A 26343-nucleotide genomic window follows, 5' to 3' on the forward strand; every position below is an offset into this window, starting at 1 on the left:
CAAAGTCAAATGTCCACCCCTTACGGGATTATGGCGTCAGGCAATAGATAGATAGATGTGCACCTCTTACGGGATTAGGCTATACCATCTTGCAATAGATAAAGTGATAGATTTTTTTTGTACTGTTGAGAGTTTATGACGATAAAGCTTTGTTAAGATTAGGTAACGAGAGCCAGCCAGTTTAGTGGTGGTGCTGATAGTGGTAGAGGAGAAACAAAAATTAGTCAAATTAGTCCAAGAGATTCTATGAGGGGTGGCCTGTTTATGGGTCTGAGGAAATTTGCCTTTTTTTTTTCTCTCTCTCTCTCTCTCTCTCTCTCTCTCTCTCATAGACTTTGGCTTAACTGCTGTATTATGGCATAGGCAGTTACCCTTGCTTATAGTCTTTGTTGATTCACCATAGCCCTTTAGTTATAATTCATGCTGTGTAGTACTGAACACTAGACAATAATAAAAATTTTCATTCCAACTTTCAGGATTGTACCACATAAGAATATGGATCCCACTGGAGCCTCACACTCACAGGTTATTGGAGAAGACCATCAGTACCTCGCACTTGATACTGTTTACAAGAGGCAGAAGGATGATATGTATACCCAAGTTGAAGGACTGGTTAGATTATGTTGTTTATATTTTGTAACAAAGTGGTGTGTCTAGCAGGATAGTTTGATTTACATGATTTTCTCCATGTTCAGTGGTTGTTAGCTAGATTATTTTCTAATACTGGTATACTCTCAGAATTGCCTAGTTAGCAAAACGCTTGGTGATCTGGAACAGTAGTCTAAGGATCCAAGTTGAGTTGATTGTCATGTGCTGTGTGTAGGTTCAAATCTCTGAGAGGCAGCTGAAGATTTATATTAACAAGTTAAAAAAGGGAGCTGTATGTTGATTTTGTTGAATTGGAGAAGACCTTTGATAGAGTCCCAAAGGAGGTGGTGAAGTTGGCAGTGAGAAAGCTTGGGATCAAAGAGTGGCTGGTTAGAGTGGTTATGGTTCTGTATACGAGTGCTTGCACCCAGGTGAGAGTGAATGGAGCTTTGAGTGATGAGTTTTCTATGAATGTTGTTTTGCATCTTGAGCCCCTTCTTGTTTGTCTTGGTGCTTGAAGCTCTGTTTCTTAACTCCAGAAATGGACTCCCATGGGAGATGTATGCCAATGACTTGGTGTTGATTGCAAACAGTGAAAAGGAGGTGGAAGAAAAATACAGGAAATGGAGAGATGGAATGGGGCACAGAGGTTTGAGAGTAAATGCAGATAACACAAAAGTGATGATATCTGTGGCTGATAATGGTACTGTACTGTCAGAGCAGAGAGAGTGTGGCCATATTCAGTTTGCCACAAGGGTGTGGGAAGTAATTCCATCTTATGCAGTATTTGTGACAAGTGGGTGCATCGGAGATGTAGTGGTATTAGAAGTAGACTGCAATATAATGCTGATATCTTGTGTGTGGTGTATCAGGGAGAGCATGTAGCAATTGTCAGTTATGAAAGGCTTGATCTTACTGCAGGGTCTCTTGAGTGTATGGAAAAGTTTTGTTTTTTTGGGGACATGTTACGTGCTGGAGATGAGGCCGGAGCTATCTCTGTGGCTAAGGGTAAGGAGTGGTTGGAGGAAGTTCAGGGAGCTGTTGACTCCTGACATTGAGAGGGCTCTTCCTCCTTGCTAAGGGATCTTTGTATGTGGTATGTGTTAAGAGTGTCATACTGTGTAGTAGCAAGACCTGTGCAGTAAAGGAAGGATATTCATAGACTTTAACACAGAAATGACAATGATTAGGTGAATGTGAAATGCACTCTTGAATGCAAGGCATGGGAGGCTACAATTATGACTGAAGAGTTGAGAGGAAGAATGGGACTGGAATATGTTGGTGTGGTGATAAGGAGAGATAGATTAAGATGGTTTGAACATGTTCAGAGAACAGAGAATGACAGTTGGGTGCCGAGGGTAAGAAGTGTGAATGTCAGGGGTAGGGTTGTGAGAGGAAGGCCAGACCTGGGACGAGGTCATAGAGTGTGACCTTAAAGATAAGAGACTGAACAGGGGGGCTGCACTGCCAGAGATCGAGTAGCATGGAGAGCTGCCATTAGGTAACCAGGGCCGATGCATGCAAGCACATTGGAGTCTTTCTAAACAAAATGAAATGATACGTAAATTTTGCATGTTCCTCTATTTACTTTTATAGTTTAAAGACAGAGCTTATTCATGTATGGTGTAAAAACAAGGGAAAATATAAGAAGGACATTGGTCAGACAGATTGTGGAATTTCCATTCCACTGGGAATGTGTCCATGAAAGACTAGAAAACTAGAATTCTGGCATGGCAGGGTGCAAAATTAGTCCAGAGTAAAATAATAAAATAGCGTTGTAATCATTCCATAGCAATATCCTTCCATTTTTTAGCTCCCTTCCATTTTCATCCTAAGCATTTGCATAATTTTTTGTACATTTGTTTCTATGCATTCACTGTTGCAGAGGTAAAGCACTGTTTATTTCCTAGAGAAGATACCAGTACTGTGTAAATATTACAGGTGAAATGAAATACGATAATAAAAATCTTATTCATTTTGGTAAAAATTTCATCCATCCATCCATCATCCAGTCCTACTTCACCCCATGAGGAGTGTAGGAGCCTGGGGCAAGGCAAGATGGTCCTGACATTTAAGATGAGAGTGACCAGCCTCACTCATCCCTGAATGGGATCACATGAGCAATAATCTCCAACCACCCCTTGGATATAAACCTTCACCGGCTCAATCCGATTGGAGCGCCTTAATTACCCACTAAACCAACAGGCGCCTTAATTTGGTTATATGGTTACTACCCAGCGCAGTAAATCGTTTCCTGGTGTACAGGAAACCATTTGGCTTGTCACTCAGTGTAGAGTCACCCACAGGCAGAAGGAAGAGGAAAGAATGAAGGAACGAAAGACAGAAGGGGGAGTGTAGAGTCACCAGTAGGCAGAAGGAAGAGGAAAGAATGAAGGAAAGAAAGACAGAAGAGGATGGAAGGAAAGAAGGACGCAGGAGAGGAAAGGGCAGACACCTGAGAGTGGCACTACATCAAGTGAGTGGATGGTGAGCACCCTCACCTACCACAAATTAACATCCTAATTTATTTAGCATAGGCCTAGCCTTTGTGTACCCTAAGTAATCATACAGTAGGATCTCGCCAATAACGTCTAATTGGTGCCAGAAAAACACTGTTATTAATAAGAACGTTATTTGCGTGACATTAAAATACATGTATAAAGGGTTTATTGGTGCCTCCACTCCAGGAATTTTATCCAGTTTTCCCACCTGGAGCCCTCCTGTCACTACTTTCTTTTAGCTGCAATAATGAGCTTAGTTATTAAATCATCATGAGTAATATAAAACTCACCTTAAAGGAGTTACAAGTTGTTTGGTATGATGATTGCTTCAAGGCCTGTGCATGGAGGCTACTGCAGTGTATCCCCGACCCCTTGCTGGCCTTGTCTCCATTCATGCCTCTTATGCCAGGGTCACCCACTTCCATCAACACTTCATCAAACCCCATAAAGTCAGAATCTTCAGGAAAGTCCCCAATGTCATCATCTACGCAATCCTTCTCTGTTGTTCTTCCTTGGCTGGCAAGCTTTGTGAAAGAAAGTAAGTGAGGAGTGACTGATGGAAGGCATTCACTTGATCATAATACTGTTTCTGGTATTTTCTTGAAATCTGATTTACTAGTCCAATCATTAGTCATTAATTCTGATGGCTGCTTTCTCTCTCTGTCACAGCAGACTGTAGTTGTGGCTGGAGTGCGGACCAGGCATGTTTAATGGTTGCCAGTGTTGTACTATTCCAGGCATTGAAGAAGAAATGTATGGCCTGTTGAATGTTATATTTCTTCCAAAATGCAGCAACAGTCATTATGCTGGGGGTTGCAGGTATGCCAGGTGGAGCAGGTGAGTCATGTGGGGTTGTGGAAGTGGAGGGGAAGGCAGATTGTGAGTCAGGTAGGGCAGTGGAGGTGGAGGGGACGGCAGCGGGCGTATCAGGAGGTAGCGAGGGGAGGATCCTCCATCTCCTCACTACTGCTCACATTTTCGGTGATTTCTTTCATCTCTTCTTGTTTGTCTGTTTCATTCTTCATCTTGTTATGGACACATTTGCAGTATAACAACTTGGCATTTGCAAAGTAACCGTTATTCAGGTGAATCCAAACGTTATTATAGAAACTGGGTATCTCTTCTAATGTACCGTTATTGCCGAAAACGTTATTGTCAAAGTCGTTATTGGTGAGATCCTACTGTTCTTACAAAAAGTACTGTACTGTATGTTGTACCCATTTTAATGCCTAGTACATTCTTTTCTGTATTTGTACTACAAAAGAGAGTTCACAGTAAATTTTGAATCAACTGTTACTGTATATAATCTGAGTTGACCATTATTAGTAATACAGTACTTGTTGCTTTTTAGGGTACTCATCAAATACATTTCAAGAGGATGAGGATCCATGAAGATCAGCCACATACAGCAACGCAGAGTGTCCATGATGGTTGCTCTCCACTGATCAAAGATGAAGATCTTGTGCCATTAGTAATGGTGAGATAAGATTATGTAAATAGATTTTGTATAACAGTAACTTATTGCAAGATAGGGAAAAAATATCATAAGCATTATATTTTTCCACCTTTCTTGTTTTGTCAGTGAAATGTTACATTGTCTTGTCTAGTCCCAAGATTCTTAATGTATGGGCATGTGACTTATGTGCTGGTGCTGGAATGAGTCTGAAATGTCTAGTGAATACAGTGAACAATGAAACTGTTGAGTAATGTATATGCTTTGCATAAGTTGGATATGATTAAAAATATAGAAATTTGAGGAATATACTGGATGAGAAGTTCTACCATTTAAAAGTTAGAAGCCAGTATAGTTAGGTGGTATGATCATGTAAAGAAAATGGATGAGTATGATGTTGGAAAGTATATATGTATTTACCTATTTGTATTTACCTATTTGTAGTATACAGGAATTGAGCAATGCTCGTGTTGTCCTGTCTCCATATCCACATTTATCAAGTCTACCTTTACACACATGAATGTTTTTCTCATGCACCACCTCTTTGTCTGAGTCGTTCTAAATATTTAAGAATATACCTAATTGTGATATACACGGAATGTACTATGCTCGTGGGTTTCCGTCGCTGTTTCTCAATAAGTCGAATTTAACTTTAAACTCGTTTAAGTTTTTAGACTGGACGATCTCTTTGTCCAGGCTATTCCATAAGTCTATACTTCTGTAAGGAAAGCTATATTTCTTGATATCCTTCAAGCAGCTTGACTTTTTCAATTTCATTCCATGTCCTCTTGTTGCTCTCTTATCCCATACAAACAGATCTTCTTTGTCAATTTTATCTACTCCCACCATGGTCCTGAACACCGCAATCATGTCTCCCCTCTTTCTCCTTTCCTCTAACGAAGGCAAATCCAGTTTTTCCAGTCTCTCTCTGTATGACAGGTCTGTCAGACTGGGGACCATCTTGGTTGCTGTTCTTTGTATTCTCTCAATCTTGTTTATATCTTTCTTTTTGTGTGGGGACCACACTACCGCTGCATATTCTAACCTGGGGCGGATCATGGCCACTATCAATTTTTTCATCATTTCCTCATCCATATAATGAAATGCTACTCTTATGTTAGTCAAGAGCTTATAAGTCTGTCCAACTATCTTGTTAATGTGCTTTTCTGGTGACAAACTATCTTGGACCAGCACTCCCAAATCTTTCTCTTCTCTCCTTTTTGTGATTAATTCATTACCCAAAAAATAATTCAGTGATGGTCTCCTGGTACTTTTACCCATTTCCAATATTTTACATTTCTTTACATTAAATTTCATTTCCCACGTCTGGCTCCAATTGTGTATCCTATCCAAATCCTCCTGCAGTATTTTACAATCCTCCTCAACCTCTATCTTCCTCAAGATCTTTACATCATCAGCAAACAGACTCGCATAACTGTTCACTCCATCTACCATATCATTTACGTAAATCAGGAACATTACTGGCGCCAACACTGAACCTTGAGGGACTCCACTTGCTACTTCCCTCCATCCAGACATCTTTTCCTTTATTACTGTCCTCATTTGTCTGTCTCTCAAAAAGTCTCTCATCCATTCCAGAAGTTTCCCCTTTAGTCCTCCTATATATTCTAGTTTCCACATTAGTCTCTTATGAGGTACCTTGTCAAAGGCCTTCTCTAGGTCTAAGTACACACAATCCACCCAACCATCTCTCTCCTGTACCACATCAATCGCTCTTGAGTAAAAGCTCAACAAATTTGAAACACATGACCTTCCACTTCTGAATCCAAACTGACATTCAGCCAAAATATTCATCTCTTCCAGATATTTTATCCATCTGTCTTTCAGGATTCTCTCACACAATTTTGCGACCATGCTGGTTAGAGACACTGGTCTATAATTCAGGGGTTCTTCCCTATTTCCTCCCTTGTAAATTGGTACCACATTTGCCCTCTTCCATTCTTTTGGCACTTTCCCCTCTTCCAGTGAGCATACAATTAAGCTGTGAATTTTATCCGCCAGTTGTTCTCTGCATTCCTTCAGTACCCAATTAGAAATTCCATCAGGTCCTGGGGCTTTCCTTACATCTTGAGTTTCCAGTAATTTATACACTTCCTGCACCTCCACTTTTATATCTTTCATCACCGGAACATTTCTAATCACTCCCTCCCCTTCCACAAGCTCCTTTTCTTTAGTGAAAACTGACTGGAAACGTTTGTTCATTATTTCTGCTTGCATTGCCGCATCCTTAAAGACCTCTCCATCTACTTTCAGCTTGGTGATTCCTTCCTTTTGTTTCAGTTTGCCATTAACAAATCTATAAAACAGTTTGGGTTCATCCTTGCATTTGTCAATTATACCTTTTTCAAAATTCCTTTCTTCTTCCCTACGTATTCTTGTGTATTCGTTTCTTGTTCTTTTATATTCTTCCTTTGTTCTGTCGTTACCTCTCTTTCTCCAATTGTTCCACGCCTTATCTCTCTTTTTTTTTGGCTATCATACACCTTCTATTAAACCACTCCTTTTTCCTGTTTTCTTTCCCTCTTACTCTTGGTACAAATTTTTCCACTCCCAAATTATAGAGGTCTAGAAAGATATCCCACTTCCTCTGTATCTCTCTTGTTTCTCTGAATTTTCTCCAATCCGCATTTTCAAAAAAGTTTCTCAATCCTGTAAAATTTGCTTTGCCAAAGTTGTATCTTCCCTGTCTATGAAGCTCGTCTCTTGGCTCAATGTTTCCTATTAACATCTGGAACTCAATGACCACGTGATCACTTTTTTTTTTTTTTTTAGGGTAGCAGCTTAAAGGGTTGGATATGATTAAGGTATGTGTCAGGAATTGAGGTACATGATGGAAGTTGAGAAAGCTGAATTGACAGAGGATAGAGATGTTTGGATGAAGTACCTGTGTGTATGTGCAGGACAACAGATATTCCCCATCAGGCTGCAGAGTAATTCTTTTCCACATGTGTTTGTATAATGTTTCAAAAAAGGAAAAAGAATTGATGTGGATGGTTTGCCTGGGAGGGAGAATCAGAACTTTTAGGTGATTGGATATGTTTCCTCGTAGAGAGAGCATTCTGTTGATAGCTTCAGCTACTGTTATACTTTTGTATTACTGTCCCTGTATTGTACCCACATCATTTATAATTCAGTGAGATAAGGTACCTGTAACAGTGATGATAGCAAAGCATTGCCAATCTCCAAGCCTTGTCAGAGTTGAGATTTTCCTCAAACCCCATTAGCACTTGTCATCATCATGTGAAGGTGGAGGGAATAGTTGGTGAGTGGGGTGTGCCTGCTGAGATAGATGAGAATGGCAGTGCGTTAGTGGACATTTGTGCTGGGAGGGGGTTGGTGATAGCCAATACCCTCTTCAGGCACAAAATAATCCACAGGTATACATGGCGAGTGATGAGAAGGGTGGGTGGTGAACTGAATGAAAGGAAGGCAGGGATTGATTATGTGTGTGTGGATGAAAGGATGCAAAGATGTGTAATGGATGCAAGAGCTTATAGAGGTTGGGGGAGTGGACTTTCTGACCACTACTTGGTGGTGGCCAGAATCAAGATCCAAGTAAGAGGGAGAAACAGAAGAAGGGAAGGATGGGAAGGAGGAGTAGTTGCAAGGAGAGTGGAAGGGTTACAAGAGGATGAGAAAAAGGAAGAATATAAGAGAGAAGGCGAGGAACGATTGGGTAAATATGAATTGGAGCAGATGGGGGAAGTGGAAGGTGTGTGCAGGATATTCACAAAAGAAATATGTGCAGCGTGTGAGGTGGTGTGTGGGGTGAAAAGAAGACGGAGGGGGGGGTGCAAGGAACAGCATGGTGGAATGAAGAGGTGAGACAGGCTGTGGCACAAAAGAAGAAAGCATACAATGAATGGATGAGAAATAGAGGCATGGAAGAAGTTGAGAGGCGGAAGAGAGAGTTATATGTAGAAAGGAAGAGAGAGGTGAAAAGATTAGTAAGAGAGAGTAAGAAGAGAGTGGATGAGGAATTTGGAAGGAATTTGAGTGTAAAGTGGAGGGACTGTAAGAAAATGTTCTGGAAAGAGGTAAAGAGAGTCAGACTGGGTGGCAGTGAAGTTAGCAGGGGAGTGAAAGATAAAAATGGTAGATTACTAGTGGGGAAGGGAGAAAAAGTGAGTAGATGGAGAGAACACTTTAAGGAATTGTTGAACATAGAGAATGGAAGTAATGCAAGTATAAGTGGCTGGGGAATGGCTGGGAGAAGGAGGGAGGTGAGAAGACAGGAAGAAATCAGTAGGATAGAAGCTGTGGAAGCAATGAAGAAAGTCCAATTGGGGAAAGCCCCAGGAATTGATGGAGTGTGTGGTGAAATGCTGAAGCATGGGGGAGAGATAGTAGTAGAATGGATGTGGAAGATGTGCAGATTGGCCTGGGAGGAAGGTAGAGTCCTGGAGGATTGGAAGTCAGGTATAATTATTCCCTTGTACAAAGGGAAAGGGGAAAAAGAAGTGTGTGGTAATTATAGGGGCATTTGTCTTCTTAGTGTGATAGGAAAAGTGTATGGTAGGATACTTATTGACAGAGTTGGGGAAAGAACAGAGGAATTAGTTGGAGAAGAACAGGGAGGCTTTAGGTAGGGAAGAGGTTGTGTAGATCAGATATTCATTCTTAGATCTTTAGTGGAAAAGTTTCTAGAGAAGGGAAAGAAGTTGTATGCGGCTTTCATGGATTTGGAGAAAGCATATGACAGGGTGGATAGACAAGGATTGTGGAAAGTATTAAGAATATATGGAGTAGGTGGAAAGTTGTTGAATGCTGTGAAGAGTATGTATGATGGTGCTAAGGCTGCAGTGCGTGTGGATGGTGAACTGAGTGAATTTTTCTCTTTGAAGGTTGAGTTGAGACAGGGATGTGCCATGTCTCCATGTTTGTTCAATCTGTTCATGGATGGGGTAATAAAAGAGGTACAAGGTAGGGTAGTGGATGTTGGAGTGGCCCTGGTGACAGAGGGTAGTGTTTGGAAACTCCCTGTACTGTTGTTTGCAGATGATACTGTGTTGTTGAGTGAAGACGAAGGAGAGCTGCAAGGTTTGGTGGATGAGTTTTGGAGAGTGTGTAAGAAATGGAATCTAAAGGTGAATGTAGGGAAGAGTAAAGTGATGGTCTTTGAAAGAGGTGAAGTCAATGAATGTATAGTGAGGTTGGATGGTGAGGAAATGGAAAATGTGAGTACGTTTAAGTACTTGGGTAGTGTGATGAGAAAGGATGGAAGTTTGGAGGGTGAAGTACTTGAAAGGGTACAACAAGGAAGAAAGGTTGCTGGTTCTTTGAAAGCAGTGATAAGAAACAGGGAAGTGAGCATCGAAGTGAAAAAGTTACTACATGACAATATTGTGATACCAACTCTACTGTATGGAAGTGAAGCGTGGACGTTGTTGGAAGGACACAAGTCAAGAGCGAGAGCAGTGGAAATGAATTATTTAAGAGGAGCCTGTGGAGTCACATGGAGAGACAGGCTGACAAATGAGGATATAAAGGAGCGTTGTGGTGTGGATGTGGATGTGATAGGAAGCGTTAGGAGGAACACACTGAGGTGGTTTGGCCATTTGGAGAGGATGAAGGGTGAGAGACTGAGGAGGAGTGTGTATGTGAATGAGGTGGAGGGGGGGAGAGGGAGGGGGAGGCTGAGGATGAGATGGAGGGATGGGGTGGAGAGGTATATGAGAGAGGGGTGTGTGAATTGGGAGCAGGGCATTGAAATGGCAGGGGACATGGCGACGTGGAAGCGATTTGTTTGTGGCTACTCCATACGGGATTAAGGCATCTGGCAATAGAGAGATAGATAGATCATCATCATCATCATCATCATCATCATCATCATCATCATTATTATCATTATCATCATCTGGACCTCCTTTCCCACCCTAGGACAGGGTGAGGAGTAGCAACATCCAGATAGCCCAAGTTTGCCCAGTCCAATGGGCCATGCTTCTATTCACTCATCATTCAAGCCCTGGAATCCTGGCCCTATCTGATACACCAAAAACATTCACCTCGTTACACAGCTTCACATAAATGTATCCGATGGAGTCAGTCCAGACGCTGTCACGTTGAAAGGGGTGTCAAATCCCCGATCATGCATTTCTTCTCACAATGTTCATCCAGCCAGCTTGATCTCTTGTCAGTCCCCTAGCCTCACTGACTTCCATACCTCTCTTCCTCACACACTCACCCACCATATCACTCCACCTTCTACTTGGTCTACCTTGCCTCCCCCCTCCTTCAAAGTTACTCAGATATACCTTTTTCAGCACTCTATTTTTATCCATTCACTTCACATGACCATACCATCTCAGTACACTCTCTTTGATTATAATGTCCACAGACTTCCTCATTCCGCATCTTTCACGAATCACATTATTTCGTATCCTATCCACTCTCTGTATCTCACATACATTCCTCAGCAGTCTCATCTCCACTGCTGTCACTCTTGACTTTTCATTTTCATGCTATACTATAGTCTTACATATATATGTTGGCACTAACACTCCTTCATGTAAGCCTTGTACAGCTGCAACACTCAAGCCCCTGTTCCATATCAAGGCCATCATAGTACCAACAACCTTGTCATGTAAGATTATTTGTGACATTACCTGCCAATACCATATGTTCTGCAGTACCACCAGTTAAGATCAAAGTATCAGCAGAAGGAATTTTTTAATGACAATTATATACATCCTTAAAGTTTCATAGCTACAGTCATGTACAGCCAGGATTACTGTTGCCACAGGCTTATCTCAGGGTTTAACATGGCAAGCCACAGGCTGAAGTGGCCCTTCTGCTGTCCACCATCCTTCATTCAAGGGATAGGGAAGAAAATGGGAGAATGTTTGTTGTTTAACTGGGCAGTGGACCTGCCAGGCATCCCTCTTCAGCACAGTCATCAATCAGTGTGGTAGGTACGTGTGTGGGCTTCCATGTTGAAGCTGTGGATTAGAAAGTTTTCATTTATGAATGAAAATCCTTACATGTACACTATAAGTCAGTGGCAATTGTACTTAATAAGTTGATGTAACTAGATACACCTGTACCCTGATATCCAGCAGGGTTGTGTACCAGTAGGAGTGTTCGGTCAGTGAGTACGTGAGTATGTCGGATATCATATCCGAAGCAATTTTTCCCATAAGATACTGAAGAAAAGCCAGAGATGCATTCCAGACCCAAACCCAAACTCTCATATACCTTACTCGGTCAGTAGAGACTGACACAGAAACAACTTTTTTTTTTTTTTTTTTTTTAAGAAGGAACCAAAGGCCAGGAACCCACAAACCATTCCTTCCAAGAAAAAACAAAAACAATACAAAAGAGAGCCAAATTCAAGATCCGTTCATTTCGAGATGCCTGGACACAGTGTTTGAAAGACTGGAGATCATAGGAAGTAGGAAATACAGACAGAGGGAGACAGTTCCAGAGTTGACCTGTTGCATAAATGAATGACTAGGAGTAACAGTTAACTCAGGGCATTAGAGAGTTGGACAGAAAAGGGATGAGAGCTTGTTGCTAGATGGGTGCTATGCACCCGTTGTAGAGGTGAACAGATGCAAGCAGACAGTTCAGAGGTGCAGTTACCATTGAAGTTGCGATAGAAAAGAGATAAAGATCCAACAGTGCGGCGAAGAAACAGAGGTTGAAGGGAGCCAGTAAGAGGAGGAGAGTTAATGAGACGAAAAGCCTTTGACTCCACCTTGTTGAGAAGAGCTGTATGTGGGGAGCCTTCCCACACGAGAGTCGTACTCCACACAGGGGCGAATAAAACCTGTGTATAAAGCCAACATCAACATGCAGGAGGGTAGGTCTTGCTGAGATGCATCATGAGGCAGCTGATAGTGACAGCCAGGCAGGCAGCTGGCAACGCACCAAGTGGGGGTGGTGGGAGGGCAGGGGGGATGGGGAGGGAGACAAGCAGTGATGGAAAAGGGAGACAAGGGGGATGGGGGAGGGAGGGGGGTACAGGGAAAGAGATAAAGCCAAACTGCCCTACAGCCTCCCCCCCCAAGTCTCACTTTCACTCACCACTCTCACTCACTCGCCACTCTGTCACTTACCACACTCACCCACTCATCACACTTGCTCACTCGCCACGCTCACTCACTTAGCATTGTCACTTGCTCACTGACCACTCTCACTTTCTTACACACTCACCCACCACTCTTATTCACACACCACTCTCACTCACTTACCCACCATTCTCTCTCACCACGCACTCACTCACCACTCTCACTCACTCACCAACTCACCACTCTCGCTCACTCACTCACTCACTCACTCACTCACTCACTCACTCACTCACTCACTCACTCACTCACTCACACACACACACACACACACACACACACACACACACACACACACACACACACACACACACACACACACACACAGAGCCAGGCAGGCAGCTGGCAATTAGAGCCCCCACAATCTCCTGAAAGTTGCCAGTGTTCACCAGATCAATAAATAGTGTAGGGTCACTACCTGCTCAGATTTGGTGTACCTTCTTTAAAAAAAATTCCTGTCCGGATTATTACCCATGCATAAAGCATTATACCAGTATTATAGTCATCTTAGATATTTTTCTGATGCACTAACTAAGACTTATGCTGAAGAGTTCTCCATAGAGTTTACTAAAAGCCATGAAAGCTTATTGTGTGTGTTTGCATTCAGCACATTTTTACCAAGTGTTATGAATCTCAGTTGTTGGAAAAATTTATCACACAGTTTCCAAAGATCATAATCTTTCATTTGCCAAATCCTGACATTATTTTATCCATTGTACACTTAATAATAGTAAAATTGTACGGCTGACATCTTATGGGGCCAAGATCAGTGACCCAAATTTGTAAAGGCATGGTATTCCTCTTGCTTTAAGAAAACGTCTAATTTCTGCTACAGTCTATTTTTCTGCATATATTATAGCTGCGCAGTGGACCATGGCACAATATTTTCCGAATTCATCTGCTGATTTCAAAAGGCACGGGTGTCAGGTGTGGTGTATACACATCATCACCACCACCCTGGGCCCCTGGCGGCGGGCACACAAACTACATGACGCTGCCCATGAGAAAGTGCCTCCACTGGAACTCAGTGGGTACATACGATCTTTGACTGTTTAAGTACAGTCAGTCCTCATAAACTGCAGCAATTTGGGTCTGGACCACTGCCATGATTTACGAATTCTGTGATTTATGAATAATAGCTCTTATGTGAAAAATTAATTTGGGTCTGGACTTTGGCCAACCCGCCCCCAAAGCACCCTACCTACACCTATCTAGGCACCATCAAACACAAACATACAAATCTAAGAATATTCAGGTTATGTATTAAATAGAATAAGCAATGTTAAGGGATCTCACCTTAATCCTATGATGAAATTGCTTAAGTGAATGGAGTGGGTTGGTGTTGGGAAGAACTGAGAACCTCTCAGCATGAGGTGGGGGTGCTCCCTCATGCTGTTCTCCCATCTCTAGCTCCTCTGCCTTCCTTAGGAAGCCCTAAAAGTCTGCTTCTGAGATGACGATGCTACGTCATCCATGTCATTAGTGTGTGAAGGACCAGGCTGTGGTTCAGGCTCAGCTTCTGCCCTTCCCCGGGCAGAATAGTGGGTGATGAGTTCCTGATGTCTCTCATTAAGTCTCCGATTATGCAAGTCCTTGTAAAAATGCAAAGCTTTTCCTAGGTAACCAATAATCTCACTACACCTTTCCTCATTACGTCCAGTGGATTTCACAGTCTCCTGGACCAAGCCTATGTAAACAAGGAAATCACTGAGCTCCTTCATAGAAGGCCCACCACTTTCCTGCACATTCACTTCACTCACTTCACGGTTGGTCTGCCTTTCCCAAGTGCTCATCATCTTCTATAACAGCCTCCACAACAGCCTCGGCATCATCAGCCTTCTCAGTAATTATGTCCACTATGTCACTAGCTGGTTGTTGGGTCGTGATTTTCAGTTTGAATGCCGCGATTTACGGTTCTCCTCGGAAAAGGCCCACTTGGGTGTGTAGGTCCATGATTTTCGTAACTTAACAGCGATTTCAGGTTGCCAGCAGTTTGACGGCCACTTAGCCGTGATTTACGAATCCGTGCTTTATGAACACGCATTTTAGGAGGATTGACTGTACCATATTTCCTTCATTTGTTATGTAAGATACAATTTCGTTATACCCATTTACCATTTATCCTTACAGATGCACAACCAGCACCTGAAAACATGACAGTGATCAGCACTCAGGCAGCATATTAACAATCGCATGTAAACTGTCCCTGAACTGAGATAGACGCAAATGACAACCTTCCATTTCTATTATAATTTGATAAAGAAACCATTTTTTCCCCAGTAGTATACAGTATGTAGATAAATCTGTAAGTATCCTATTTTCAGTAAAGTAACACAGAAATTGTATAACAGAGAATATTTCAAGTTGACCCCACTTTTGCATTTTACATTAAGTTACCTGGCCAGCAGTGGCCTCTTTTTCCAGGTTGTTGGGATTCCAATTTGCCAGGCAGGGGTGGGGGAGGGTGGGGACATGGAGAGGGACAACCAGGGGTGGGGCAGGGCAGGAGGACATGCCTGGCAATGCTGAGTGTGGTGGGGGATGGAGGAGGGACAAGAGATGGGGGGGAAGAGGGGGGATGGATGAGGGATGGGGGGAGGGGACAAGAGAGGGGATGGAGGGAGGATGGGAGGATCGGGAGAGCTTTGTTTCGAACCTTGGGAGAGGAGGGGTGTCAGATTATCGAGGCGACAGACATTGAAATTGTTCTGATCGTAGGAATGTTCCTCTGTTTTTTGTGTTCAGTGTAGCGATGCATTGGTTATCAGTGCATCAGATAACGGGGTATGAGTGTACTTTATAAATCCTTTACTGCAAAGAGTTCATTTTGTTTCATTTCGTTTTTGAAGGCCCCAACATGCTCGCATGTGTCGGTATTGGTCATCTAATGGCAGCTCGCTATGCTGCTCGATCTCTAGTAACCTCCCTATTCAGTCCCTTATCCTGATGGCCTCATCCCAGGTCTTTTTCGGTATACCTCTTGCAACCCTACCCCTAATGTTAGCACTTCTCACTTTCTGCACCCAGTAATCATCCCCCATCCTCTCCACATGCCCAAACCACCTCAGTCCACCTCTCCTCATCACAACATAAGTACACTCCAGGCCTGTCCTACCTCTCAACTCTTCTATCGTAAGCCTGGCTTCCCCAGGCCTCGCACTCTGGATCACATAATCATTGTCATTTCTGTACGTTTGAGCCTGCGAATATCCTTTTCCTTTACTGCCCAGATCTCACAACCACATAACATTATATTCGTAACACATGCTGCATACAAAGATCCCTTAACATGGAGGAAGAGCCCTCTCAGTGTCAAGAGAGGCAACATCTCCCTGAACTTTTTCCAACCACTTCTTACCCTAGCCACACAGCTAGCTCCAGCCCCACCTCCAGCACATAACATGTCTCCCAAATAACAAAACTTTTCCACACACCCAAGAGACGCACCAGCAAGTTCATTCCTTTCATGCCTGACAGTCTCCACATGCTTTCCCCGACACACCACACACATGAAATCAGCAGTATCTCGCAGTCTACCTCTAATACCTTTTCATCTCTTATGCACCCATACATCACAAACACTGTACAAGATGGAATTACTTCCCACGCCCTTGTGGCAATTTGCACATAGCCACTTTCCCTCTTCTGTGACAGTACAGTACCGCCACCAGCCCTAGATATAATCACATTTGTCTTATATGCCTTTACTCTTAAGCCCTTGTTCCCCATACCATCTCTCCACTTCCTAAATCTTTCCTCTTCCTCTCTTTCATTCTCTGCAATCAACACTATATCATCAGTGTACACATCTCCCATGGGAGTCCATTTCTGAAGTCACGTGAGAGGGCCTCAAGTACCATGATAAACAACAGGGGGTTCAAGACTGACACCTGATGCACACCAACATTCACGGAAAACTCATAACTCAAATCTCCATTCCTTCTTACCTGGGTGCGAGCACCCACAAACATAGCCATAACCACCTTAACCAGCCACTCCTCAGTCCCAAGCTTTCTTATTGCCCACTTCACCGCCTCTCTAGGGACTTTGTCAAAGGCCATCTCCAAATCAATAAAAACAAAGTACTGTACAGTTCCTTTTTCTTTCCTTTAAATATTACCTGAAGCTGTTGGCAGTAAATATGGCATCAGTGATCCCTTTGCTTGGTATAAACCCAAACTTCATCTCATCAATATTCACTCTTTCTCTAATCATATCTTCTAGAACTCTGTCCATTACCTTTATTATTTGGTCCAAAAGCTTTGTGCCTCTAGTTTCCTCTTTCCAGAGCATCACCCTTCCCTTTTTTCACAGTTACGCTCTTTAGCCAGTCTTCAGGGACAACACACTGATATATAATCATATTTATGATGTCATTGACTAACCCCACCCCCATATCATGTGAGGGTTTCAACATTTCAGCAGTCAACCCAGACACACCTGCTGCCCTCCCCATGCATCGTGCCTATTGCCCTGCAGCATCAATCAAAGGCGTAGGACCAAACACTGGATTTGCAGGCACCAAACCTTCCCTGTCCCAGTCAAACTCCTCATTCAGCAACTGGTTGTAATGCTCTCTCCAGGCATCTTTAATGTCCTCTCTGTTCACCACTATCTTTCTATCATCATTCTTCATGCACTGCTCACTTATGATATCCCTATTCCCCCTCTTCAGCTGATTTGCCACCTTAAATATTATTTTCTTCCCTTCCATACTATTTAGGTCATCAAGTGAAAGTCTGTGAGACTCAAACTTTGCCTTGTAAACCTCTTTTCTAGCCATACACTTAGCAGCCAAGTATTCTTCTCTGTTATCGCCCTTTTTCCGTTCCCGGAAAAGCCTTCTTTTCTCCTTAACCCTCTCAAACTCCTTCGATGCAGCCTGTGCCAAACTGCTTCCAAGTACTGCATGACTCCCACGGGCTGGCCCAGTCCTTACGCGCTACACACCTCTCACTCAGCAGTGTGCGTTGTGTCGGAAATTGTTTTCATTCAACTTTCTCCTCTGCCCTTGTTTATAAGTATATTGTTATGAAATTGCTACATGTTATGAATAAATGATCTTCCTAATGAATGAAAAAAGAGAGAGAGAGAAAATAAATTACCATATTTGATCATTCACTCATATATTCAATGCTGATTTCTCACAGATATATAAACATTTTGTCAGTGTTTGTTGAGAGAAAGTTGTTGAGAATTTATTTTCGATGATTTTCGTTGAAAAATGACACTTCTGGCTTAATCAGAAAGTTTTTATGGCTTACGGAACAAATGCCTTAAAGTCTTTGACCACACCCGGCCGCTCTGGTTGTGGCTGGCTCAACATCTTAAAATATTTCCAAGCATTTCATTCCCATGATCGTATTTGTAACTGTACTTTTCTTAAATTACTACCTGTTATAAATGAATAAATGATCTTCCTAATGAAAGAAAAAAAATATATATATATATTACCGTATTTTTTCATTCACTCATTTATTAAATACTGATGTAGATATATAAACATTTTGTCAGTGCTTGTTGAATCTCTACAACTTTCTCTCATTAATCATTGATGAAATGTTTATATATCTGTGAGAAAATCAGCATTGAATAAATGAGTGAATGATAAAATATGGTAATATATTTCCTCTTTTCTTTTCTTTTTTTTCATTCATTAGGATGATTATTTATTAATTTCTAACATGTAGCAATTTTATAACAATATAGTTATACATAAAGGCAGGGGAGAAAGTTGAATGACACGACTGAAAATTTTGGCAAAAAATTACCACAACCTATGTGGTTGGACGTAACCTGAGTAAAAAAGTGCAAGTGGTTGGATTTCACGTGGGGGCAACCTGCGTCATAAAAGTGCGAGAGGTTGGATTTTTTTAGGAGCCTTCTTGTATGAGAGGGTTAACTGCAGCTTCTACATCCTCATCCCACCACCAAATTACAATATGTCTTGGGGGGGGGGGGGCCTTGTCCATCCTCACACTGAATCAGCAACTCTCAAGAGGTTGTTCATGAGGGCTCTGTACTGTTCATGAACACTTCCATCAACATCTCCCTTCTTGCTATAGAAGGCATCCCCTACTCCTTGGTTTTTCAACTTCCATATTTCCTCCTAGGTGCATAGGTCTTCTTTTTCATCACCTGCTCCTTCAGCACCACGTCACATATCAACAACTTGTGTTGCTGCACACACTCCTCGCTCCCTATAACTGTAACATCCCTCACTAACCTCCTATCAGCCCCTCTGACCAGCAAGTAGTCTATCTGGGTGCCATTTCCCCCCCCAGACTCGTATGTAATCAGACTACTCTCTCTTTTCCTAAAATGAGTGTTGCACACAATCAAGTTCATTGCCCACCCAAACTCAAGCAACCTTTCCCCTTGATCATTCCTAATACCATATGCACATCCCCCATCTACCCTTTCATATCCTTGAGCTGCTTCACCTACATGACCATTTAAGTCCCCTCCCCAAACTACAATCTCATCATCCCTCATACCACTTACTACATGTATTAAGTCATCCAAGAATCTACTGTATCCTTCTCAATGTTATCCATGCCTGCCTGTGGAGCATATGCCAATATAAATGCAAACATTATCCCACTGAACATAATTTTCACTACTATTATCCTTTCACTGATTCTAGTTACATTCATAACATATTCCACCCGATTCTCCTTAATCAACACACCCACATCATCATATCCATCTGCCCTACCCTGCCAAAACAACTTGTAACATCCCTCCCTCCCGACAATCATTCTAGCTGATCCTCCCCTATACCTGACTTCCTGCACACATCCCACATTCATCCACCTCCTACTCAGTGCCTCAGCTACTTCCCTTGCTCTACCCCTCAAACTTCCCACATTCCATGATGCCACTTACCCCTTGGATGATTTGGTTTCCTCAGACTTGGTTTTAATTTCTTTCTTTGTCGTAACTGGTAAATAAATAATGGGTAGAGACATACTACTGGCCCCACCCATCCTCACAGTCCCAGGTCCAGGCATGGGACCTGGGACCCATTGCCCACAAGCTGTGACCAGTGGCTGTGGCAGCGACTTTGGGGCACCCTGCCAAGACAGCCACAGGGACACCCACCAAATGTGCCTTGGCACTGTAACAGGCCTGCCATTATACACCCATTGATCTGACTCTGTCTGTTGGCTATCTATAGCCCAAATATTAATCCCTGAATGGGCGGCTGCAAACAAAGAATTTCCAAGTAACACAGTCTTCCACCATCAGGCTACCCTTCCTCCAGCTCATACTACCCTCACTTATATTCCTCTCCACCTCATCCTTGGTCTTCCCTTACCTCACTCACATCCTCTCTGCTCGGAAGTTTCACATTCCAGTATCTCCATGTGGCCAAGCTATCTCAGGGTAATTCTGATACCGTTCACCACATCCACATCAACACAACAGTGCTTCTAAACTTCCTCATTTGTTTGTCACTCAGTATATATTTACATGTTACTTTCAGACACTTAATTTTCACACCTCTTACTCTTGATTTTTTTTTCTTGCAACAGAATCCCAAGATCACTCTTGTATATTTGAGTGAGGTCAACAATGCTGTTGTGCAAAAACTTCTTTTTTTCCATGCCCACTTCCATGTTGCTCATCACTGCCCCCAGTCAGCCTACAACCTTTGTTCCCTTCTTTACACTTTCTTCCACTTCATCTTCTGCTCTCAAGTCTTCTCTTATCACTTTACCAATGTATGTATTAAAATGCACTTACATTCTCCATGTTTCTGTGGAGAACTGCAAGTGCATTTAAATATACTGTATAGGTAGAGTGATAAGTGAAGACGAGAAAAGATGAAGCCACTCACTTTTTCTAGTGCTGCTTACGTCTTCCTTCACCTCTATCATTCTTTTTCTGTGCCTGCCTTCCTCTCTTCGTATTTTTCTTATCTTTCCTGCCCCCCCCTTTTTTTTTTCTTTCAGGTGGCTTTACACTGAGTGACAAGCCTAATGATTTCCTGTAAGCCAGAAACCTATTTACAGTGCTGGATGGTAACAATATAACCAGTCCATACATGTTCCCTACATGTCAGCAAGTGGGTTGGTGGAGGGTTAGTACCACTCCCCATAAAACAACTAACTTATAGTCAAACAGCCATCTCTTAGGTGATTATGGCTTCTGGCCATTAAATAGATAAACATTCTCCATTTCCTGACCATTCATCCCCACTGTGCACTCTGTGACTTTATTTATCTCGAAGACCATAACTTTACTCTTATCTACAGTCACTTTCAGATATTGTTATTTACACACACACCTCCAAACTCATTCACCAAGTTTTATAGCTCTCACTTATGTTCATGTAACAGAACAGTATAATCAGCAAATATCAGTACAGTATAGGCAATTTCCAACCCTGCCCTTATCTTCATACTGAAGGGATTATTGTATTGTTCGTCAAAAAAGTGTCAGTCTGCAAAAATTACCTGTTTTACGGAAAGGGTAAAAATCAGATAACCTCCTTCAGGATCAGCCTGAAATCAGAGCAGTTTTGATAAATCTGAGTAGTTTTGATAATAATACTGTTCACAGTATTAAGATGCTACCTTAGGCTGGGAATTCTAAGATGCTACTTTAGGTGGACCAGGAGGGAGAGGAGCAGTCAGGGAGAAAGACTGAAAGTCGAGAAGCTGAGGATCAAAGAAATGGCAGATGAATACAGGACAAAAGTAGGGGAGGAGTTAGAATCAGTGAATTGGAATGAAATGGATCCGGACAGCCTGTGGAATGCATATAGGGATTGCTTAGTTAGCAATGATAAAGCAGTGTGTGGTGTTGCAAGAGTAACAACAAAGAAGAAAGGTATGGCATGGTGGGATGAAGAGGTTAAAAGAGCAGTGGAGGAAAAGAGGAAGAAGTGGCTAGAGTGGTTACAGGACAGGGTTCCATTGAAATAGAAACTGAATATATTGAGAGCAAAAAGCATGGAAAGAGACTAGTGAAGAGGGAAAGAAGGAGATAGTGATGATCTAGGAAGAATAATGAATGCAAATTACTCAGAAAATAGGAAGTTATTCTGGAAAGAGGTGCAGAAATGTAGATGTGACAGTGGAAGGAAATGTGAAAGTGTGAAGGATGTAAATGGTAGATTATTAACCCATGGGGATGAAGTAAGGACCAGATGGAAAGAATATTTTGAAAGCCTGTTGAATGGGAATAGAGAGGGCAGAGCTGCTGTAAACATGATTGGTTTGGGGAATGTGCAGAGAAGGAATGCAGTGCCAGGAAACGTAACACTCACACAGGTGAAGAACGCTGTGAAGCATCTGAAAAATGGGAAAGCAGCTGGGGTTAGCTGGGGTTGATGAGGTGTATGCAGAGATGATTAAGAGTAGTAGAGAGAGTGGAATGAAGTGCTTGTTGCAGATATGTAAGAAAACATGGATGAGTGAAACTGTGCCAGCAGAGTGGAAAAAGGCTGTGATTGTACCCCTGTACAGAAATGAAGGTGAATGATGTGAGTGGAAGAAGTATCGTGGAATAAGTCAGTTGAGTGTGGTAGGGTAGGTGTATAGAAGAATTATTAAAGAGAAAGTAAGAGAGATATCAGAAATCCTAGTGAATGATGAACAGGGTGGCTTTAGGAGTGGGAGAGGATGTGTGGATCAAATATTTGCAGGAAGACAGATAGTGGAGAAGGCTTGTGAGAAGGACTATAAGATGTTTATGGCATTCATGGATCTGGAAAAAACATACGACAAAGTAGACAGAGAAGGATTATAGAAGGTTCTGCACATGAACGGTGTAGATGGTAAGCTGCTAGGTGCCATCAAGAGCTTTTATGGTGGTAGTGAAGCAAGTGTATTTAAGTGAATAGTTGATGATTGGTGTGGGTGTGCAACAAGGTTGTGTGATGTCCCCATGGTTGTTCAATATGCATATGGATGGGGTGATGGGAGAAGTAAAAACACAAATAATGGAGAGAGGGATGGCATTGATAATGAATGATGGTGGATGGAATATCTCAAATTTGTTGTATGCTGATGATGAGTACTGCGTGCAAATACTGGACAAGAACTTGGTAGACTAGTGCAGAGTTTTACTGATGTCTGTGAGCATCATGCCTTAAGAGTATATGTAGAAAAGAGTAAAGTGATGGTTATTGAGAGAGGTGATTCCCAGTTTGATGTTACAGTGAATGGAGAGAGACTGGAATTGGTGAGAGTTCAAATACCTGGGTACTGTGATAGAAAAGACAGAATAATGTGCAAAAGAAATGGAAAGTAGAGTGACAGAAGGAAGGAGGGTAGCTAGTGCTATGAAGTCCTTGATAAGAAACAAAGGCTTGAGTGCTGCAGCTGCACATGGCTTACATGAAGGAGTGTTAGTGCCAACTTTAACATATGGATGTGAGACTATGGTGTGGCATGAAAATGAAAAGTCAGGAGTGAGAGCAGTGGAGATGGGACTGCTGAGGAATGTATGTGGAGTACAGAGAGTGGATGGAATATGAACTAGTGTGATTCACAAAAGATATGGAGTGAGGAAGTATATGGACACCAGGGTCGAAGAGTGTGTACTGAGATAGTATGGTCATGTGGAAAGAATGGATAACAATAGAGTGGTGAAAAAGGTATATCTGAGTGAATTTGAAGGAGAGAGGAGGTGAGATAGGCCAAGGAGAAGGTGGAGGGATAGGGCGGATGAGTGTGTGAGGAAGAGAGGTATTTTCATTCATTCATTCATTACCAGACACCATGTATCCCAAACGGGGTGGCCCAGGGCTTAGAGTTAATTGTTTTACAGAGAGGGGCACTAATCCTCCACCAACCCCACTTGACACGTAGGTATGGAAGTCCATAAGGCTAGGGGACTGACAAGAGATCGAGCTAGCTGGATGAGTGTTGTGAGAAGAAGTGCATGATCAGGGATTTGGCACCCATTTTTAACGTGATAGCATCCGGATTGACTCTGTCGGATACGTCTATGTGAAGCTACAGAATGTGGTGAGTGTTTTTGGCATATCATATAGAGCCAGGATTCCGGGGGCTTGAATGATGAGTTAATGAAAGTGTGGCCCATTGGTTTGGGCAAACTTGGGCTGTCTGGACGTTGCTACTCCTCACCCTGCCCTAGGGTGGGAAAGGAGGTCCGGTTGATGATGATGATGATGATACTTTAGGTTGGGAATTTTGATTTATTAATCATGTGTATCTGTAACAGATTAAAACAAAGAAGAATATATATGAATGTCCTGTGTGCAAGATCCAGCTGTCAACAAGGCAAGCACTGTGGAAACATAAGAAGAGGAAACATCCTGGTGTTGTTATGGAAGAGAACAGAAACAAAAATTCTCTTCAGTGTGTTGACTGCACATTTAGGTTAGTTTATTGAGTTCCTGTTCTGGACAGTTTATTGTCATCCTGCCAGTTTTTGGTTTGTACCATAGCTAGAAAATGTGTCTGTTGCTATACCAGAAAATACTTGGTGAAATTTTCCTCTCTTCCTTCCTCTTCTGTCTTTCTTTCCTTCATTCTTTCCTCTTCCTTCTTCCTACAGGTGACTTTACACTCCCTCTTCTGTCTCTCTTTCCGTCATTCTTTCTTCTTCCTTCTGCCTATGGGTGACTCTACACAGAGTGACAAGCCAAATGGTCCTGTATACCCGGAAACCATTCACTACACTGGATGGTAACTACATAACCAAATTATGGCACCTGGTTGGTTTAGTGGGTAGTTAAGGTGCTCCAATCGGATTGAGCCATTGTAGGTTTATATCCAGAGGGTGGTTGGGGTTTATTGCTCACGTAATGCCACTCAGGGATGAGTGAGGCTGGTCACTCATCATAAATGTCAGGACCATCTTGCCTAGGCCTGGGCTTCTACACTCCTTATGGGACGACATAGAATTGGATGATGGATAGATGGATGGATGGATTTACAGTAACAATAATATGGGTCTAGGAGTGATTACTTCTAATAAAATTGTATCATACATGCACAGCATTGAGTGTAAGTACAGTAGGCTATATTAAAGTTTCATATTGTTTAATTACTGTACTGTATGTACTTGCCGGATGTGTGGGCATCTGTGCATGTGTGTCTGTGTATTTTAAGTGTAGGAACAGGTAAGTCATTAATGCATTCAGACTGATGCTATACTTTTTTTAATAATGCTATCACCAGATGACTTTATTTAAATTATGATCCACCTCTAGTTGTGAAGGAGTTAATGAACCCTCTGCCTATTCAAATATAATCATCTCTTGTTGCCAAGAATAAGCTATGAAACATGTCTCCAGATTCATTGGGACTAAAGGAGTAAAATGAATATACAGCCGATTCTAAAACTTGATTTCATCGACAGGTGTTCCAGGGTAATGGATCTCATAAAACACTATGAGAACCAACATGAAAGGAGGTTCCCTCTTTTGACCCAAGACTTTGCTACTGAGGCAGAATTTGTGACTTGGAAGAAGGAAGAAGAGAAAAGAACTAAAGCGTATTTTGTTCAGCATTGTGGACCTCGTCAGAGGGAAAATGCTGTTGTGCAGTATTATTATTGTAATAGATCTGGGTCTTTTATAGCCAAAGGTGAAGGTAAAAGAAATATCAAGAGACAAGGTTCCTCCAAACTTGGTGCTACTTGCCCAGCTTTCATTAAGTTTGTGTTAAACAGGACTACTGGGAGAGGAAGTGCTGAATATTGTCTGGAACACACTCACCCATGCGAGTTTGCTCACTTGCGCCTTTCAGATGCAATGCAAAGACGAGTTGCCTCTAATCTAGCTAAAGGTGTCAAAATTGAAGCAATATTAGATGATGTACGTTGCAGTACCCAGGCATCAGAGAGGGACTCCTATATTGTCCGCAAAGATGTGCATAATATTAAGCATCGTCTTAATCGGCTAACTGTAGATGTCAAAGACAGACAACAAGATAATTCCAGTAGAGTAACACTACTAGTAAAAGAAATGAGTTCACAAAAATTTAATCCTATTTTATACTACAAGGGCCAAGGTGTTGAATCAGATATGCATGAAACAAATGATATTCTTATTGGAATCCAGACTGAATTTCAGAAGGACATGTTTCTGAAATATGGCAAGAACTGTGTGTGTATTGATAGCCTCCATGAAATAAGTCAGTATGATTATTTTCTCATTGTTGTCATGGTTATTGATGGCATGGGGGAAATTTTACCAGCTGCTTGGCTGATATCTAACAAGGAAGACTCGTGTGCATTAACAACTTTCTTCCATGCTCTGAAAGATAGGATAGGCAATTTTGAGACAGACCTCCTCATGAGTGATTCAGCCAGTGCATTCTATAATGCTTGGGTTTCTGTATTTCCAACCCCTAAAAGGAGGTCACATTGCAGCTGGATTGTTGATAAGGATGGCTGCAAAAATCTTCAGGCACATATATCAGGTCATGAGATGAGTGTAGATGAGTATACTCACCTAAAGACATTTCATTATGGATTGAAAGAACAAAAATTTCGTAAAATGTTACAAGAATTTGAATCTTGGTTGTCTTGTGTGAAAACATTACTCACTTTACTTCATGGTAGTGTATGTTAGCCAGCATTGTAAAAGAAACTTACATTTATCACACCATATTCAACATACTCTAAACATGATATGTCAGAAAATTTGAAATTGTGATCTCCACTGAACTCATAGGTGATAATAATGTGCTGTACTTCATACATTTGAAGAAGTATATAGTTTGAATAA

At 42.0% G+C, this 26343-nt stretch overlaps 1 protein-coding gene across 1 annotated transcript; it reads left to right on the top strand.

Annotated features, from left to right (window-relative positions):
* Positions 1-390: 390 nt before the first annotated feature.
* LOC145406286 (uncharacterized) lies at positions 391-26343 on the top strand. The gene is made up of 4 exons (XM_080277444.1): positions 391-612; positions 4441-4566; positions 23829-23986; positions 24972-26343. Exons 1-4 carry the CDS (start codon positions 496-498, stop codon positions 26185-26187), a joined length of 1617 nt encoding a protein of 538 aa, XP_080133570.1. The 5' UTR covers positions 391-495; the 3' UTR covers positions 26188-26343.

This window comes from Coenobita brevimanus, chromosome 70, assembly GCF_032717465.1.
Source record: "Coenobita brevimanus isolate Jiangsu-jjx chromosome 70, ASM3271746v2, whole genome shotgun sequence".
NCBI lineage: Eukaryota > Metazoa > Arthropoda > Malacostraca > Decapoda > Coenobitidae > Coenobita > Coenobita brevimanus.